Source organism: Eucyclogobius newberryi, unplaced genomic scaffold (genome assembly GCF_026437365.1).
Source record: "Eucyclogobius newberryi isolate DKJ021-1_F unplaced genomic scaffold, fEucNew1.0.hap1 SCAF_51, whole genome shotgun sequence".
NCBI lineage: Eukaryota > Metazoa > Chordata > Actinopteri > Gobiiformes > Gobiidae > Eucyclogobius > Eucyclogobius newberryi.
In genome coordinates this window covers 54375-72473 of record NW_027316179.1, presented here as the reverse complement: position 1 = coordinate 72473, position 18099 = coordinate 54375, and the positions used below count along the sequence as shown (strand labels likewise).

Here is an 18099-nt window from a genome sequence, read left to right as displayed (position 1 = left end):
GACTTGTGAATCTTCGAACTTGTGAACCTTCAGACTTGTGAACCTTCGGACTTGTGAACCTTCGGACTTGTGAACCTTCGGACTTGTGAACCTTCGGACATGTGAACCTTTGGACTTGTGAACCTTTGGACTTGTGAACCTTCGGACTTGTGAACCTTCGGACTTGTGAACCTTCGGACATGTGAACCTTTGGACTTGTGAACCTTCAGACTTGTGGGCAGCCCCCGCTTGGACGCCCAAGTTGGACGCCTGTACATCTGAAAGCAGATACCCTGGAGGCGGTCCAAGGCGTCCAGCGCACATGCGCGGTGAAGGAGTTTTTGTGTTCCCCAGTGTTGCCATGGATCTATTGCTTTTCTCTTGGTCAGATGGCAGACCAGGAACTCCTCCAGGTTTCTACGCTTTTTCCCAAGGAGGTTTTTTTGTAGTTTTTCCTGGCCAAGAAGGAGGGGCTAAGGACAGAGGACTCTGGGACATCGTCCCTCGCCACCACAGACATTGTCTGACTCCATCGCCACCACAGACATTGTTGATTCGGCCCTCAGAGGCGACTGTTGTTGTGATTTTGGGCCTTACAAAATAAATTGAATAAGGGTTATTGTACTGTATTAATGGTTATTGTACTGTATTAATGGTTATTGTACTATATTAAGGGTTATTGTACTGTATTAAGGGTTATTGTACTGTAATAACGGTTATTGTACTGTAATAAGGGTTATTGTACTGTATTAAGGGTTATTGTACTGTAATAAGGGTTATTGTACTGTATTAAGGGTTATTGTGCTGTAATAAGGGTTATTGTACTGTATTAAGGGTTATTGTACTGTAATAACGGTTATTGTACTGTAATAAGGGTTATTGTACTGTATTAAGGGTTATTGTACTGTAATAAGGGTTATTGTACTGTATTAAGGGTTATTGTACTATAATAAGATTTATTGTACTGTATTAAGGGTTATTGTACTGTAATAAGGGTTATTGTACTGTATTAAGGCTTATTGTACTGTAATAAGGCTTATTGTACTGTATTAAGGGTTATTGTACTGTAATAACGGTTATTGTACTGTAATAAGGGTTATTGTACTGTATTAAGGGTTATTGTACTGTAATAAGGGTTATTGTACTGTATTAAGGGTTATTGTACTATAATAAGATTTATTGTACTGTATTAAGGGTTATTGTACTGTAATAAGGGTTATTGTACTGTAATAAGGGTTATTGTACTGTATTAAGGGTTATTGTACTGTATTAAGGGTTATTGTACTGTAATAACGGTTATTGTACTGTAATAAGGGTTATTGTACTGTATTAAGGCTTATTGTACTGTATTAAGGCTTATTGTACTGTATTAAGGCTTATTGTACTGTATTAGGGGTTATTGTACTGTAATAAGGGTTATTGTACTGTATTAAGGGTTATTGTACTGTAATAAGGGTTATTGTACTGTATTAAGTCGGTGTAATCCCTCATTCGTCCAGGCGTGTTCCATAGTAGAAAAAGCTTCAGTTGTAGTCATCTGGACTCAGTTTGAAAAAATAGACGTTTCGACTCTCATCCAAGAGTCATTGTCAATAAAAGAATTTAGATCGAGAACTCCGATATTAATACTGTTCTGTGGTAAGACCCGCCCATTGGGCGGAGCCTTCCTGAAGTAGAAAGAGTTGTTTGTTTCAACAGAAACTCCCCCCTTGTATCTACCGAGCCTATTCAGAATCTTAATGGGCTATTAGAATCCTCTTTGTCTTTGTGAGACCCTGGCTCAACCACCCTGAGTACCTGATTAGCATCTGAATGTCCTCTACCTTTCCAGGGGTTCAGTAACCCATTATAAATAACAGGAAGATTAAACCTTAGCCCTCCATTTCTGTTTAAAGAAGGTCTTTCTTTTTTAACAAAAATAGCTTTCTTGACTCCTCTTTCAAACCATCTTTTCTCCCTGCTTAAAACCTTCACCTCACCGTCTTCAAACGAGTGATTAGAGGCTTCAAGATGGAGATGCACGGCGCTCTGAGGTCCTGAACTTGTATTTCTTCTGTGCTGATAAAGCCTCTTGTGTAGAGGCTGTTTCGTCTCACCTATGTACCGTTCTTTACAGCTTTCTTCACTGCATTGGATCGAATAAACTACATTGCTCTGTTTTTGAGTCGGCAACTTGTCCTTAGGGTGAACCAGTTTTTGTCCTAAAGTGTTTCCTGGTTTAAAATAAACAGGGACTTCGTGTTGTCTAAAAATTCTCTGCAGTTTTTCCGACAGGCCAGACACATAAGGGATAGAAACACCTTACAACACAGAGCTCAAGGTGTGCCCACCAGCTCAGAGGGCAAGAAGAAAGAGGAAAAACATGTCCGAAATGCCCTCTCAGCCTGTGGTTACCCCGCTTGGGCTCTCAACAGAGTGAAGAGAACCAAGAAGCAGGACAAAAGGGAAACTGAACAGAGAAAGAAGGGTGTTTCTATCCCTTATGTGTCTGGCCTGTCGGAAAAACTGCAGAGAATTTTTAGACAACACAAAGTCCCTGTTTATTTTAAACCAGGAAACACTTTAAGACAAAAACTGGTTCACCCTAAGGACAAGTTGCCGACTCAAAAACAGAGCAATGTAGTTTATTCGATCCAATGCAGTGAAGAAAGCTGTAAAGAACGTTACATAGGTGAGACGAAACAGCCTCTACACAAGAGGCTTTATCAGCACAGAAGAAATACAAGTTCAGGACCTCAGAGCGCCGTGCATCTCCATCTTGAAGCCTCTAATCACTCGTTTGAAGACGGTGAGGTGAAGGTTTTAAGCAGGAGAAAAGATGGTTTGAAAGAGGAGTCAAGGAAGCTATTTTTGTTAAAAAGAAAGACCTTCTTTAAACAGAAATGGAGGGCTCAGATTCAATCTCCCTGGTATCTATAATGGTATACTGAACCCCTGGAAAGGTAGAGGACCAGGACAAGGACATTTAGATGCTAATCAGGTACTCAGGGTGGTTGAGCCAGGGTCTCACAAAGACAAAGAGGATTCTAATAGGCCACTAAAATTCTGAATAGGCTAGCTCGGTAGATACAAGGGGGGAGTTTCTGTTGAAACAAACAACTCTTTCTACTTCAGGAAGGCTCCTCCCAATGGGCGGGTCTTACCACAGAACAGTATTAATATCGGAGTTCTCGATCTAAATTCTTTTATTGACAATGACTCTTGGATGAGAGTCGAAACGTCTATTTTTTCTAACTGAGTCCAGATGACTACAACTGAAGCTTTTTCTACTATAGTACTGTATTAAGGCTTATTGTACTGTAATAAGGGTTATATTAATATTGTATTAAAGTATATCCCCTTCAAACTAACGCATGCTTTACTAAACTAGAACTAACTTCGGGTTTCATTGTCTGATACATTTGTAAATGTAAAACAAAGCCTGGCTGGGATTCTGATTCTGCCTCCGGAACAGCAGAGGGCAGCAGAGCGCGTTTACCCGCAGCGCCAAGCGCCATGAGCAGCAGGAGAGCTCCATGACCCGCGACAGCAGCAGCAGCAGCAGCAGCAGCACATCACCGTGCAGTACCCGTCTGTGCCCGTCTGTGCCCGTCTGTACCCGTCTGTACCCGCCTGTGCTCCTGGGACACGGCGTTTACATTTGACAGCTCTGTAAAGGTACGGTTGTGTCGTCTAACGCTGTCGTGTGGCCCCGAGCTTACGTGTACCCTAAGTATACCCGTACGTGTACTCGTGCGTGTACTCGTACGTGTACCCTAAGTATACCCGTACGTGTACTCGTGCGTGTACTCGTACGTGTACCCTAAGTATGCCCGTACGTGTACCCTAAGTATGCCCGTACGTGTACTCGTACGTGTGCCCTAAGTATACCCGTACGTGTACTCGTGCGTGTACTCGTACGTGTACCCTAAGTATACTCGTACGTGTGCCCTAAGTATACCCGTACGTGTACTCGTGCGTGTACTCGTACGTGTACCCTAAGTATGCCCGTACGTGTACTCGTACTTGTGCCCTAAGTATACTCGTACGTGTACCCTAAGTATGCCCGTACGTGTACTCGTACGTGTACTTGTACGTGTACCCTAAGTGTGCCACAACAAAATCCCACATCTTTTCGCAAATGCTTGTCAGAAAAACTGCAATTAGATTTAATTAGTGCCAAAATCGCTCAGTCGCGCTCGCCTCTGTGTGAGCTCCTCCTTCTGAGCTTCTTCTGAGCTTCTTCTGAGTTTCTTCTGAACTTCTTCTGAGTTTCTTCTGAGCTTCTTCTGAGCTTCTTCTGAGCTTCTTCTGAGCTTCTTCTGAGTTTCTTCTGAACTTCTTCTGAGTTTCTTCTGAACTTCTTCTGAGTTTCTTCTGAGCTTCTTCTGAACTTCTTCTGAGCTTCATATGTGATATGAAGGACTTTTGCCCAAACTCATATCTTCAGATGGATGTGATGTATTGCTACAGAAATGCCACAGATGCAATGACTCCAGTAAAACCCTTTTGTCCGTTTAGAATAATGTAAAAAACATTATTACACACAAACTATATCATTTCATTATTTATTATTTGTATTATTTCCACTTGAGTTGAAAATGTACACATGATAAATATTGAGCCCCCAAATGTTCCAGCTTATTATATTATTATTTATAGCAGGAGAAAAGCATCTGTGACTCATGGATGCTGTCTGACACTTTGTGCCTTTCAAACTAAACTTGTGTGTGTCGTTCACGTGTTGGTGGATGATCTAAACTTGTGTGTGTCGTTCACGTGTTGGTGGATGATCTAAACTTGTGTGTGTCGTTCACGTGTTGGTGGATGATCTAAACTTGTGTGTGTCGTTCACGTGTTGGTGGATGATCTAAACTTGTGTGTGTCGTTCAGCCCGTGTTGGTGGACGATGAGCGAGCCCCGGAGCCCCGGCGTTCCTCCTGCATCGCACTCGGACACGCTGAGCCCTGCGGTGGACATGGACCCTGTGGAGTTCACCCTGAGGAAACGTCTGCCCCGCAAACTGCCCAAAAGGGGGAATGACGTCTACGTGAACATGAAAACCGACTTCCGGGCTCAACTGGCCCGGTGTCAGAAGCTGCTGGAGGGCGGAGGCCATCGGGAGATCTGTGTCCACGGTCTGGGCCTGGCCATCAACAGAGCCATCAACATCGCCCTGCAGCTCCAGGCCAGCAGCCAGGGGGCGCTGCAGCTCGCCACCAACACCTCCACCGTGGAGCTGGTGGATGACCTGGAGCCCGAGGACCCTGACGAGACGGGAGAACCAATGACACGCACACGCAACAACTCTGCAATCCACATCAAAGTCTTCTATCCCGAGCCCCAGTGAACTCACCTTTCTGTCTGAAAATGAAGCCTTATTTTATTTAGAATGTCCTGCTTCCAATGGATTTGGAGGACAACATGATGCCTGGGAACAAACGCAGGCTTAACTTCCAGCTGTGTCCACTAGGTGTCACTGTTTAATGTTGTTGTAACCTCACGAACTCATTTCTGATCATATTGTTTTGTTGCTTATGTTCAAATGAAGAGTGACACTTTCCTTGTCATGTGTCTGTTTTTAAACTCATTTGTGAAATATGTCATTTGTAGGATGCCCTACTCTACACATGAGCCATAAACAATCAAGACACACACTTTCTGTTCAGGGTTGTTTTTATCCAAGGAGAATTATTTAGATTTAAATACAAAAATCATGGAATCCCAGCGTGTAAAAACAGGAAATAACAAAGCCAAAGGCGCTGTTGTTTGCTGTGCATGGCCTGTGTCTCCACAGAGCAGACAGACCGAGCGGAAGCCTGACAGAGTGTGGCCCCAGGACTCTCTGAGAACCTCCAGTTTCAGGACTGACGAGTGGGAAAGGGAAACAGTGCTGACATCACATGATTGGAAGCTTTGTGCAATCAGGACCGCTCAGGATATTTCGTGTTGGGCCAGATAAACACTGCCTCTCTCGTACTCGCTCACATGTCACACAGGTACATTCACTCTGCTCCGGAACAGCAGCCGTTATATTAGAGAATAAATAATACTTACCCACATGAAATATCAATATCCACAGCCTCATAGATGATACAAATATACCACTTTCAATAAGCAGCTTCATATAAATAGTACTAAAAATATAAAACATTAGAACAAACTAAGACTTACAAATGAGCCGTGACTAAATGTTCAGACGCATGAGGTGAGGCAGCAGTTCATGCGACGCTACACACCGGTCATCCACACCACCTCAGGTCCACCTCAGGTCATCCACACCACCTCAGGTCCACCTCAGGTCATCCACACCACCTCAGGTCCACCTCAGGTCATCCACACCACCTCAGGTCCACCTCAGGTCATCCACACCACCTCAGGTCCACCTCAGGTCATCCACACCACCTCAGGTCCACCTCAGGTCATCCACACCACCTCAGGTCCACCTCAGGTCATCCACACCACCTCAGGTCCACCTCAGGTCATCCACACCACCTCAGGTCCACCTCAGGTCATCCACACCACCTCAGGTCCACCTCAGGTCATCCACACCACCTCAGGTCCACCTCAGGTCATCCACACCACCTCAGGTCATCCACACCACCTCAGGTCATCCACACCACCTCAGGTCCACCTCAGGTCATCCACACCACCTCAGGTCCACCTCAGGTCATCCACACCACCTCAGGTCATCCACACCACCTCAGGTCATCCACACCACCTCAGGTCCACCTCAGGTCATCCACACCACCTCAGGTCATCCACACCACCTCAGGTCATCCACAGGTCATCCACACCACCTCAGGTCCACCTCAGGTCATCCACACCACCTCAGGTCCACCTCAGGTCATCCACACCACCTCAGGTCATCCGCACCACCTCAGGTCATCCACAGGTCATCCACACCACCTCAGGTCCACCTCAGGTCATCCACACCACCTCAGGTCCACCTCAGGTCATCCACACCACCTCAGGTCATCCACACCACCTCAGGTCATCCACACCACCTCAGGTCCACCTCAGGTCATCCACACCACCTCAGGTCATCCACACCACCTCAGGTCATCCACACCACCTCAGGTCATCCACACCACCTCAGGTCATCCACACCACCTCAGGTCCACCTCAGGTCATCCACACCACCTCAGGTCCACCTCAGGTCATCCACACCACCTCAGGTCCACCTCAGGTCATCCACACCACCTCAGGTCCACCTCAGGTCATCCACACCACCTCAGGTCCACCTCAGGTCATCCACACCACCTCAGGTCCACCTCAGGTCATCCACACCACCTCAGGTCCACCTCAGGTCATCCACACCACCTCAGGTCATCCACACCACCTCAGGTCATCCACACCACCTCAGGTCCACCTCAGGTCATCCACACCACCTCAGGTCCACCTCAGGTCATCCACACCACCTCAGGTCATCCACACCACCTCAGGTCATCCACACCACCTCAGGTCCACCTCAGGTCATCCACACCACCTCAGGTCATCCACACCACCTCAGGTCATCCACAGGTCATCCACACCACCTCAGGTCCACCTCAGGTCATCCACACCACCTCAGGTCCACCTCAGGTCATCCACACCACCTCAGGTCATCCGCACCACCTCAGGTCATCCACAGGTCATCCACACCACCTCAGGTCCACCTCAGGTCATCCACACCACCTCAGGTCCACCTCAGGTCATCCACACCACCTCAGGTCATCCACACCACCTCAGGTCATCCACACCACCTCAGGTCCACCTCAGGTCATCCACACCACCTCAGGTCATCCACACCACCTCAGGTCATCCACGCCACCTCAGGTCATCCACACCACCTCAGGTCATCCACACCACCTCAGGTCCACCTCAGGTCATCCACACCACCTCAGGTCCACCTCAGGTCATCCACACCACCTCAGGTCCACCTCAGGTCATCCACACCACCTCAGGTCCACCTCAGGTCATCCACACCACCTCAGGTCATCCGCACCACCTCAGGTCATCCACAGGTCATCCACACCACCTCAGGTCCACCTCAGGTCATCCACACCACCTCAGGTCCACCTCAGGTCATCCACACCACCTCAGGTCATCCACACCACCTCAGGTCATCCACACCACCTCAGGTCCACCTCAGGTCATCCACACCACCTCAGGTCATCCACACCACCTCAGGTCATCCACGCCACCTCAGGTCATCCACACCACCTCAGGTCATCCACACCACCTCAGGTCCACCTCAGGTCATCCACACCACCTCAGGTCCACCTCAGGTCATCCACACCACCTCAGGTCCACCTCAGGTCATCCACACCACCTCAGGTCCACCTCAGGTCATCCACACCACCTCAGGTCCACCTCAGGTCATCCACACCACCTCAGGTCCACCTCAGGTCATCCACAGGTCATCCACAGTAAAAGTGCAAAGGAGTGCTAGAAGAAGAGCTCAGCAGGGTTTCAAGGCGTGGTTCTGCCTCGTGTCCACACATGTCCAGTCCATACAGACCTCCAGGGAACGCTCTCTTCAACTGACCACAGAGGTCCTTGTGCTCGTATACCACACAGCATGCCGACAGTGCCTGGCGACAGGGTCAGGGAACCCTGCCCCGTGGCCAGGGGACGATCAGCTGCCATCTTGTTGACACGCCTGTGCGCTCAGCAACAGCAGGCGCACCTTTCCACGCAAAAAGTTCAAGTGAACTTGTAGCAGTTCTGTTGGTGATGAAACTGTCCATGTTCCATCAAGTCCCACTGCATTTGTCTGTGGACTATATTCCTAGAACAGAAAAGAGCTTAATGTTGGCTCCATGAATCTAACATTTGAATGAAGGAGAGTGTGAGTGTCTCGTGTGATGAGGGCGGAGCTCACCTGGATGCTCAGGCTGCGCAGCACGGCGCTCAGGCTCAGCAGGTTGCTGATGGAAGAGTCGATGTGGCTGTGCAGTTGTGTGTTGGTGACAGACGAGCGCAGAAGGTTCAAGGCCTGATGCAGCAGCCACAGTCCAGACTGCACCTCCAGGGCCTGCGCTGATGCCTGCACAACACATGACATTATCTCCAACAGAGAATTATTTCTTTAAATAATAACAAGTTATAGAAAAATGTTGGCTTCATATGACTTACATTTTTATTTTCCCAGACTTCAAAATCGACTCTGGTTTGAGGGACAGTGACAGACTGGGACAGAGGACATCCTTCTCCACACACTTTCTAAAGGAGGCGAGGGCAGTTAGTGACGGCTTTGTGACCTATGGATTCAGCACATATGGCTTGTTACCCACCATAGCAGCTTCGGCATCTCGTGCCTCCTTGATGAAGTGGTCGAGGACCCTGAGGTCACAGATGGGCCTCAGCGGGGACGGGACAGCCGGCCTGGACAGTTCCAACACCATCAGTAGCAGGGTGAGCAGTCCTGGAGACAAATGACCTCACATCAGCTTCTATTTGTCTGCTTGGTCAAACGTCCCACTCAATCCCACTTTTTAGGGCTGAAAATGGATATAGATAAATCTGTTGATTGTTTTTTGTTGACTCAAGAAGTATTTAGATTTAGTTTGACTCACATTAAATTAAGATAAACTGATGCATTTCCTTTGTCCAAACCTTTTCTTTCAGCACTTTCAGGTGTCTTTTTGAGTATCTCTTTGAGGATCAGTCACTCTGCTCCTCACTCCCTCTCACTCCCTCTCACTCCCTCTCACTCCCTCTCACTAACTCACTCTCTCCCTCTCACTCACGCCCTCTCACTCCCTCTCACTCCCTCTCCCTCACTCCCTCTCACTCCCTCTCACTCCCTCTCCCTCACTCCCTCTCACTCCCTCTCACTCCCTCTCCCTCACTCCCTCTCACTCCCTCTCACTAACTCACTCTCTCCCTCTCACTCCCTCTCACTCTCTCCCTCTCACTCCCTCCCTCTCACTCTCACTCACTCCCTCTCACTCTCTCCCTCTCACTCCCTCTCACTCCCTCCCTCTCACTCTCACTCACTCACTCACTCTCTCCCTCACTCTCACTCCCTCTCACTCACTCTCTCCCTCTCACTCCCTCTCACTCCCTCCCTCTCACTCTCACTCACTCACTCACTCTCTCCCTCACTCTCACTCCCTCTCACTCACTCCCTCCCTCTCACTCCCTCTCACTCACTCCCTCTCACTCTCTCGTTATTCCTTACTCCATCTAAATCCCTCTCACTCACTCTCTCCCTCACTCTCACTCCCTCACTCTCTCTAACTCCCTCTCACTCACTCTCACTCACTCCCTCCCTCTCACTCCCTCTCACTCTCTCGTTATTCCTTACTCCATCTAAATCCCTCTCACTCCCTCTCTCACTCCCTCTCACTCACTCCCTCTCTCACTCCCTCTCACTCACTCCCTCTCTCACTCCCTCTCACTCACTCCCTCTCTCACTCCCTCTCACTCACTCCCTCTCACTCTCTCGTTATTCCTTACTCCATCTAAATCCCTCTCACTCCCTCTCTCACTCCCTCTCACTCACTCCCTCTCTCACTCCCTCTCACTCACTCCCTCTCACTCTCTCGTTATTCCTTACTCCATCTAAATCCCTCTCACTCACTCTTTGTTCGTCACATCTTCCCCATTTACTCTTTGCTCCAAACTCACTCTTAAGAACAAAACACATCTTCTCTCTTACTCACGCTTTGCATCTCTCTTCATCATTTCTCCTCACTCCTCTGCCACTTCTCAATTCCCCCACTTCCTCTCTCTCCCTTTCATTCACTCCTTGCTCCTTACTCCCTCACACTTTGCTCCCTCCTTGCTCCCTCCTTGCTCCCCCCTTGCTCCCTCCTTGCTCACATACTCCTTGCTCCCTCCTTGCTCCCCCCTTGCGCCCTCCTTGCTCCCCCCTTGCTCCCTCTTTGCTCACATACTCCTTGCTCCCTCCTTGCTCACATACTCCTTGCTCCCTCCTTGCTCCCCCCTTGCGCCCTCCTTCCTCCCCCCTTGCTCCCTCCTTGCTCACATACTCTTTGCTCCCTCCCTCTGCTCCTAACTTCTTGCTCACTCGTCACTCACTGCTCTCTCCCTGATTCTTTCCTTCATCAAAACAGGATGAAAACAAGGAAGCGTTCTCAGCCATGTTGTGTCTCTTGAGGCTTCACGCTGGTGGATGGTGAGGTGAAGTTTTGGGGTAAGTTCAAGTTTATCATGAGCCCTTTTTTATTGAAATTTGTTTGCCTGGAATGTTCCACCATATGGAATTAAACCTGCTTCTATTTTGCATTCACTCTGTTACAGATGTTATTGCTGTGAGCTGGGTCATATCTCTACAGAGCTCTTCATTATAAAGCATACAAACAAACAAACAAACAAACAACATATTATGTACATGACATTCCATGCTGTCTATAGACGTGATACACTTCATGTGTCGGGCCAGAGGGCGACCTGAGCTCAAAGAAATGAGAAATGAGTTTGTGTTTCGTCTGGATGTGCACTTTTAGTAATAAACCCACATCATGTTTTATGAGTGTGACCCCTGACCTGTAACTTGGCCTGGTGGTCTCCATGGCGATAGATGGTTACATAGTGCTACATAGTGATAAACTCAGAATCGACAGATTTTGACCAGCTTCAAGCAGTGATATAGACATCAGGGAACACTTCAGCGGAGGATACTAGTACTTCAGTACTAACACTAATATCAGTTTTTTGGCACAATAAATATTAGATGATATAAAAATAATGCCACAAACTGCAGTCATCTACTCATAAAACAATTGTGTAGTGTTTTATTCTAAATCGGTTGTTTATTTGATATCTCTAACTCTTAAAACTGTTTTAATATTTATATATATTTCATATTTTTTTGCAATTTATTTTTTTATGAAAGAATTGTCCTCTGCCTGTAGGCTTTATTAGACAGGAGAGGACAGGGTGGTGGATGAGGGAGACTCTGCACCTGGCATATGTGTGCTGTGCCTTAACCACTGCACCAGCACTTTCTTGCTATTTTAATAAAAGTTAGCATTAGCTTTAAGCCACAGTGAGCTAGCCAACGCCCATTCAGAAGGTAATTCAGCTTGCTAATATGTCTGTAACTAGTGTTTATGACCAAATGTATTTATAGTGGTCAGCAGCCCTGTGAGGCTAACAGAGACATAACATACACCTGCACATCAACCACGGTCAAAAAGTGTATGCCTCCACCCTGTAGCCCTGAGGCCAGGGTCAGCACTAGATCATACACTCATAACTCACGGAAGGGACGAATTCGGTCCTCTGATACAACTCAGGAAATCATTTTCTCTCTAAAAAGCTTTTTTTCATTGCATTACAGTCTGTTTCACTTCACACGTAGTATATTAACCCCTAACCCTTGACCCCTAACCCTTAACCCCTAACTCTTAACCCCTAACCCTTAACCCCTAACTCTTAACCGCTAACCCTAAGTTTTTGTAGTAGTTAGGAGATGAGGGGAAACAATGTAACAAACTAGACTGTGCAATCTATAAGTAAAAAATTTAAACACAAAAAAAATTAAGGTTTGGAGCCGGAATTGAACCCAAAATCTTCAGTACGGCACGCCATAGTTTAAACTGCTGAGCCAATTTATCTGGAAATGTCCTGCTGCAAGACTGAAAATGCACCTCGCATGTGATCTGCCCGCCACGAGGGTCACCATATTGGATTCTGTAACTTCCAAATTCGTCACTTCTGTGAGTTATGAGTGTATGATCTAGTGCTGACCCTGAGGCCAGGATGATTAGGCCTTAAATAGGCACGCCTGCCCACACCCATACAAGACCCAACAAGCTACACCGCCACACTGTCTAATCAGTTACACAGTGAGAAAAGGAAGTGTGAGTCAGCGACAATAGGCGACTTATTAAATGACTGATTTTCTGTTGATACCAATAACACCTTTTCATCAGGAGGTCCCGCCCGGTGGGCAGGGCCTACCCAGAGTAGGATAAATATCTGAGTTCTTGCTCCTGAATCGCAGATTTAGAAGGACTCTTGGATGGAGTCGAAACGTATGTTTTTAAAAAAAAAAACAGAGTCCAGATGATACAAGTGAACCTTTTTCTACAATGGAACACTGCTGGACGAATGAGGCATTACACCGACATGTACTCTATCTTCTCATCATTTATCATTCAAATAAAGGAAATTACCCGAACCACGTCTTTATGTCTAATACAATCATTCAAAGATTGAAGAGCATCACTTTTGTCTGGAAGCACAGGTAAGTAAATCTGCAGATCGATTCACTCACACAAGAAAACAAATCAATAAAAAGCTCCATGGACACACTCTTTGCTAAACTCTCCACGGTAATAACTCAACTCACCGCCGTCACCGCTGAAAATGAAGCAATGCAAGAAACCATCCTGGATTTACAGTCACGCAGCATGAGAGACAATCTAATCTTCACCGACATTCCAGAACCATCCACTGATAACCCCGAAAAATCTGTTAAAGACTTTATTGTTAATCACTTCAAACTTACACCAGAGACCGCCGAGCACATCGCCTTCCACCGCGTACAGTGTTTAGAATAGAAACTTTCTGACTTCCAGGTCATGGCAGCGCTTTGACGCACCCACACCTCTGCTACAAAACTTGGCTTTAAAATCATCATTTGACTCACTTGATCCCAAAGAAGAAGAACAAGGGATGAGTAAACAAGGAAGGCACAAGTCTGGTAACTCTACGGGACCAAAGCAAACAAAGCTGACGGCCCACGGTACCATTGGGAAACAGCCCGCATCACAAGCTAACAAAGCTAACAAGGCTAACATGGCTAGCAAACCAGAGACTGGGAACCGCAGTTCTTTTTCTACAGAAATGTAGAAGGAGCACGATCACTTAGGTCTATTGTGCATATATCTGCTTCAGTGATTTTAGATCTGTCTTTGTTGAGAACAAAAAAGTAATCTATTCCGGAATAGATTGTATACTAGTTCTATATTCTTCAACAAGATACGGAACTTCTTATTTATTGTTCCTCCAGTGCCTCTTGAGCTCCACACGTCGACACATTTAAAAGAGTTAAATTCTTTACATTAATATTCCCTTTGACCAGCACATATCTGCCCTCTTTATCCTTACATTCAAAACTTATAGTTTTTTTTTATAACAGGATTTCCTTTTTGATGTTCAGTGTGATTCAAATGTGTCTCTTGTAAATATACAATATCTATTCTTTTTTCATTTTTGTTAAACTGTTCATTTGATGTGGTTCAGTGCTGATTCCATTCTGATTCCATTGGGTTGATTGTATTGATCGTACCATTGATAACTTTGGAATATTTTTAATCTCTCTGGTCTGAAAAAACAAACATACATAAGAACCGTAAGAACACAGAGCAACTGAAAGGGTAAAAAAGAAAACAAAAGGGTTCATGCTGGAAACAGTCATAGAACCCAAAACCTGATCAAGAAAAGGATCAGAAAAGGTAATGAAGAGCCCCCCCCCAAAAAAAAAAAACTCCCCTGACACCAATCTTCAGAAAGAACGGGACATTTTGACCTCACCACACCCCTGCTGCATTCTGCATTTATTTTAAAATGTCATACAATTTCAAATTCTCTCACATTTGGCACACGAGTAGATGTATTTAGTCACAGAGTTTATGTACAAAATCTCATGTTTTTTAGTTCTCTGTGTTTTGCATCTTCCTGAAGAGCATAAGTTTTCTCCTCCTGAGCTCTTCACAGATGTGGTGGAACCTTTGTCTTTGTTGACGAACCTCGTATGGAATATCTGGAGCAAAGAAGATGCGCTTCCCTTTGTACTGGAGGTCTCCTTTAACCCTGGAGGTCTCCTTTAACCCTGGAGGTCTCCTTTAACCATGGAGGTCTCCTTTAACCATGGAGGTCTCCTTTAACCATGGAGGTCTCCTTTAACCCTGGAGGTCTCCTTTAACCCTGGAGGTCTCCTTTAACCATGGAGGTCTCCTTTAACCCTGGAGGTCTCCTTTAACTCTGGAGGTCTCCTTTAACTCTGGAGGTCTCCTTTAACTCTGGAGGTCTCCTTTAACCATGGAGGTCTCCTTTAACTCTGGAGGTCTCCTTTAACCCTGGAGGTCTCCTTTAACCATGGAGGTCTCCTTTAACTCTGGAGGTCTCCTTTAACCATGGAGGTCTCCTTTAACCATGGAGGTCTCCTTTAACCCTGGAGGTCTCCTTTAACTCTGGAGGTCTCCTTTAACCCTGGAGGTCTCCTTTAACCCTGGAGGTCTCTCCTTCTACAAGCCTCAGGTTAGGACGACGTGATCTGGACTCCAAATCAAGGATCTTATTTTTCATATTATTGTTCTCCGACTCCACCCTCGTCACTCTGGCCCACAGCGCCTCCATCTGGCCCACAGCGCCTCCATCTGGCCTACAGCGCCTCCATCTGGCCTACAGCGCCTCCATCTGCCCCACAGCGCCTCCATCTGGGCCCTTACTGTCTGCTGATCGGCCATATTATCTGAAAAGCGCTGCTCGACTTCGTCCATGCGTGCTCCAGTTAGTCCTGCTGCCTTCAGATCAGCAGCTACTGCAGCAGATACGGCCGGACCTGTGGCAGCGATCATTTCAGTTGTAAAAGACTCCATATCACGCTGCATTTCACTTCTTATTTCGGATCACGAGCAACTGATGATTCGTCATATTATCTCCTTCTGATGCAAAGAAGTTGCGAAAATCTCCATCTGGGCCGGCGGGACCCCTCGTCTCCGGCAGGGAGGGACTGTGTTTCGCCGCATCATGTTTGTTAGTCTCATTAGTTTCGTTAGCTGTTTTCCAATGAGACCGTGAGCTGTCAGCTTTGTTTGCTTTGGTCCCGTAGTATTAGCCGACTTGTGTCTTCCTTGTTTACTCATCTTTTGTTCTTCATATTTGGGATTAAGTGGGTCAAACAATGATTTTAAAGTCGGATTTTGCAGCGGCGGTGAGAGGTGCGTTTGCTCAAAGTGTCACCATGAGAAGTCCAGACCCATTTCTATTCTGAATGTGGACTATTGTTTATACTCCTCAATTATGTCCAAAAGAATGGAACAAATCCTCCTAAACTGAATCACAAAGATCAGACAGGATTCATGACAACGACAAACACAAGACAACATAAGTCAATCATTTTAACATAATGAGCCAACTACAAAAACAACAAAACAAAGCTGTAATAGTTAATAGTAGAAAAAGCTTCAGTTGTTTCATCTGGACTCAGTTTGAAAAAATAGACGTTTCGACTCTCATCCAAGAGTCATTGTCAATAAAAGAATTTAGATCGAGAACTCCGATATTAATACTGTTCTGTGGTAAGACCCGCCCATTGGGAGGAGCCTTCCTGAAGTAGAAAGAGTTGTTTGTTTCAACAGAAACTCCCCCCTTGTATCTACCGAGCCTATTCAGAATCTTAATGGGCTGTTAGAATCCTCTTTGTCTTTGTGAGACCCTGGCTCAACCACCCTGAGTACCTGATTAGCATCTAAATGTCCTGGTCCTGGTCCTCTACCTTTCCAGGGGTTCAGTATACCATTATAGATACCAGGGAGATTGAATCTGAGCCCTCCATTTCTGTTTAAAGAAGGTCTTTCTTTTTTAACAAAAATAGCTTCCTTGACTCCTCTTTCAAACCATCTTTTCTCCTGCTTAAAACCTTCACCTCACTGTCTTCAAACGAGTGATTAGAGGCTTCAAGATGGAGATGCACGGCACTCTGAGGTCCTGAACTTGTATTTCTTCTGTGCTGATAAAGCCTCTTGTGTAGAGGCTGTTTCGTCTCACCTATGTAACGTTCTTTACAGCTTTCTTCACTGCATTGGATCGAGTAAACTACATTGCTCTGTTTTTGAGTCGGCAACTTGTCCTTAGGGTGAACCAGTTTTTGTCTTAAAGTGTTTCCTGGTTTAAAATAAACAGGGACTTCGTGTTGTCTAAAAATTCTCTGCAGTTTTTTTTCCGACAGGCCAGACACATAAGGGATAGAAACACCCTTCTTTCTCTGTTCAGTTTCCCTTTTGTCCTGCTTCTTGGTTCTCTTCACTCTGTTGAGAGCCCAAGCGGGGTAACCACAGGCTGAGAGGGCATTTCGGACATGTTTTTCCTCTTTCTTCTTGCCCTCTGAGCTGGTGGACACACCTTGAGCTCTGTGTTGTAAGGTTCTGATCACCCCCAGCTTGTGCTGTAGTGGGTGGTTGGAACCAAAGAGCAGATACTGGTCCGTGTGTGTAGGTTTCCTATATACTTCTATTTGGAGTTTCCCGTCCTCTCCTCTGATCGTGGAACAATCAAGAAAGGCCAAGCGGTTCTCCTTAGCGTCTTCTCTTGTAAACCTGATATGTGGGTCCACAGCATTGATGTGATCAGAGAAGGTTTCCAGCTCTTGTTTCTTAATTGTTACAAAAGTATCATCGACATAGCGGAGCCACAGTTTTGGGGCTATGCCTGAGAATGAGGCCAGTGCCTTCTTCTCAAAGTGCTCCATGTACAGGTTGGCCACTATGGGAGAGACGGGCGAGCCCATGGCACAGCCATGAATCTGTCTGTAAAATTGTCCCCGGAATTGAAAGTAAGTGGTGTTCAGACAGATGTCCAACAGTTTACATATGTGTTCAGGTGTCAGTTTGGTCCTTTCCTGTAGGGTGGTGTCTTCCTGCAGTCTGATCCTCACCGCTGCTACTGCATCAGAGGTCGGGATGCAGGTGAACAGGGACACAACATCATATGAAACCATGAGGTCATCTGGGTCCAGTTGGAGATGTTTCACTTTATCCACAAAGTTATCCAAAAAATTGGTCCAATGTCCAGATACAAAATGAATGTACAAATTCTGGCATCCCTCTCTGACCTTTAGAAAGACCTACCCATTTAAATGGCAAACAGAATACTCTAAAGTTTTTTTACAACTATGAAAGAAGATCTGGAAACATTGAACCTTATCCCGTACTTTTAAGTCCAAGTCAGAGGATTGAAACTATAGAAATTAATGTTTTTTGCCCTGGTTTCTCTGTCTGTTCCAGACTGTTCTGATTTCTATCCCCAACCGGCTGTTTGATGAGTGGAATATAACGATCTCAAGATTTATATGGCAAGGAAAAAAACCTGTATTTGATTTACAATTATCAAAAGAAAAAGGAGGCTGGGGTTTACATTGTTTATAAAATTACTTGATTTTATTGCTGTACTGGTGTG

At 46.1% G+C, this 18099-nt stretch overlaps 2 protein-coding genes across 2 annotated transcripts; one reads left to right on the top strand and one right to left on the bottom strand.

The window, feature by feature from the left end:
* The first annotated feature begins 3620 nt into the window (after positions 1 to 3620).
* Positions 3621 to 5346, top strand: pop7 (POP7 homolog, ribonuclease P/MRP subunit). Its single transcript, XM_072465943.1, has 2 exons — positions 3621 to 3636; positions 4852 to 5346. The coding sequence occupies exon 2, from the start codon at positions 4868 to 4870 to the stop codon at positions 5306 to 5308; it is 441 nt and encodes a 146-aa protein (XP_072322044.1). The 5' UTR covers positions 3621 to 3636; positions 4852 to 4867; the 3' UTR covers positions 5309 to 5346.
* Positions 5347 to 8413: 3067 nt separating this feature from the next.
* On the bottom strand, positions 8414 to 9372 carry epoa (erythropoietin a). The gene is made up of 4 exons (XM_072465945.1): positions 9237 to 9372; positions 9079 to 9165; positions 8825 to 8989; positions 8414 to 8731 (listed from the first exon to the last, which is right to left on the bottom strand). The coding sequence occupies exons 1-4, from the start codon at positions 9345 to 9347 to the stop codon at positions 8579 to 8581; spliced, it is 516 nt and encodes a 171-aa protein (XP_072322046.1). The 5' UTR covers positions 9348 to 9372; the 3' UTR covers positions 8414 to 8578.
* Between the last annotated feature and the right edge of the window lie 8727 nt (positions 9373 to 18099).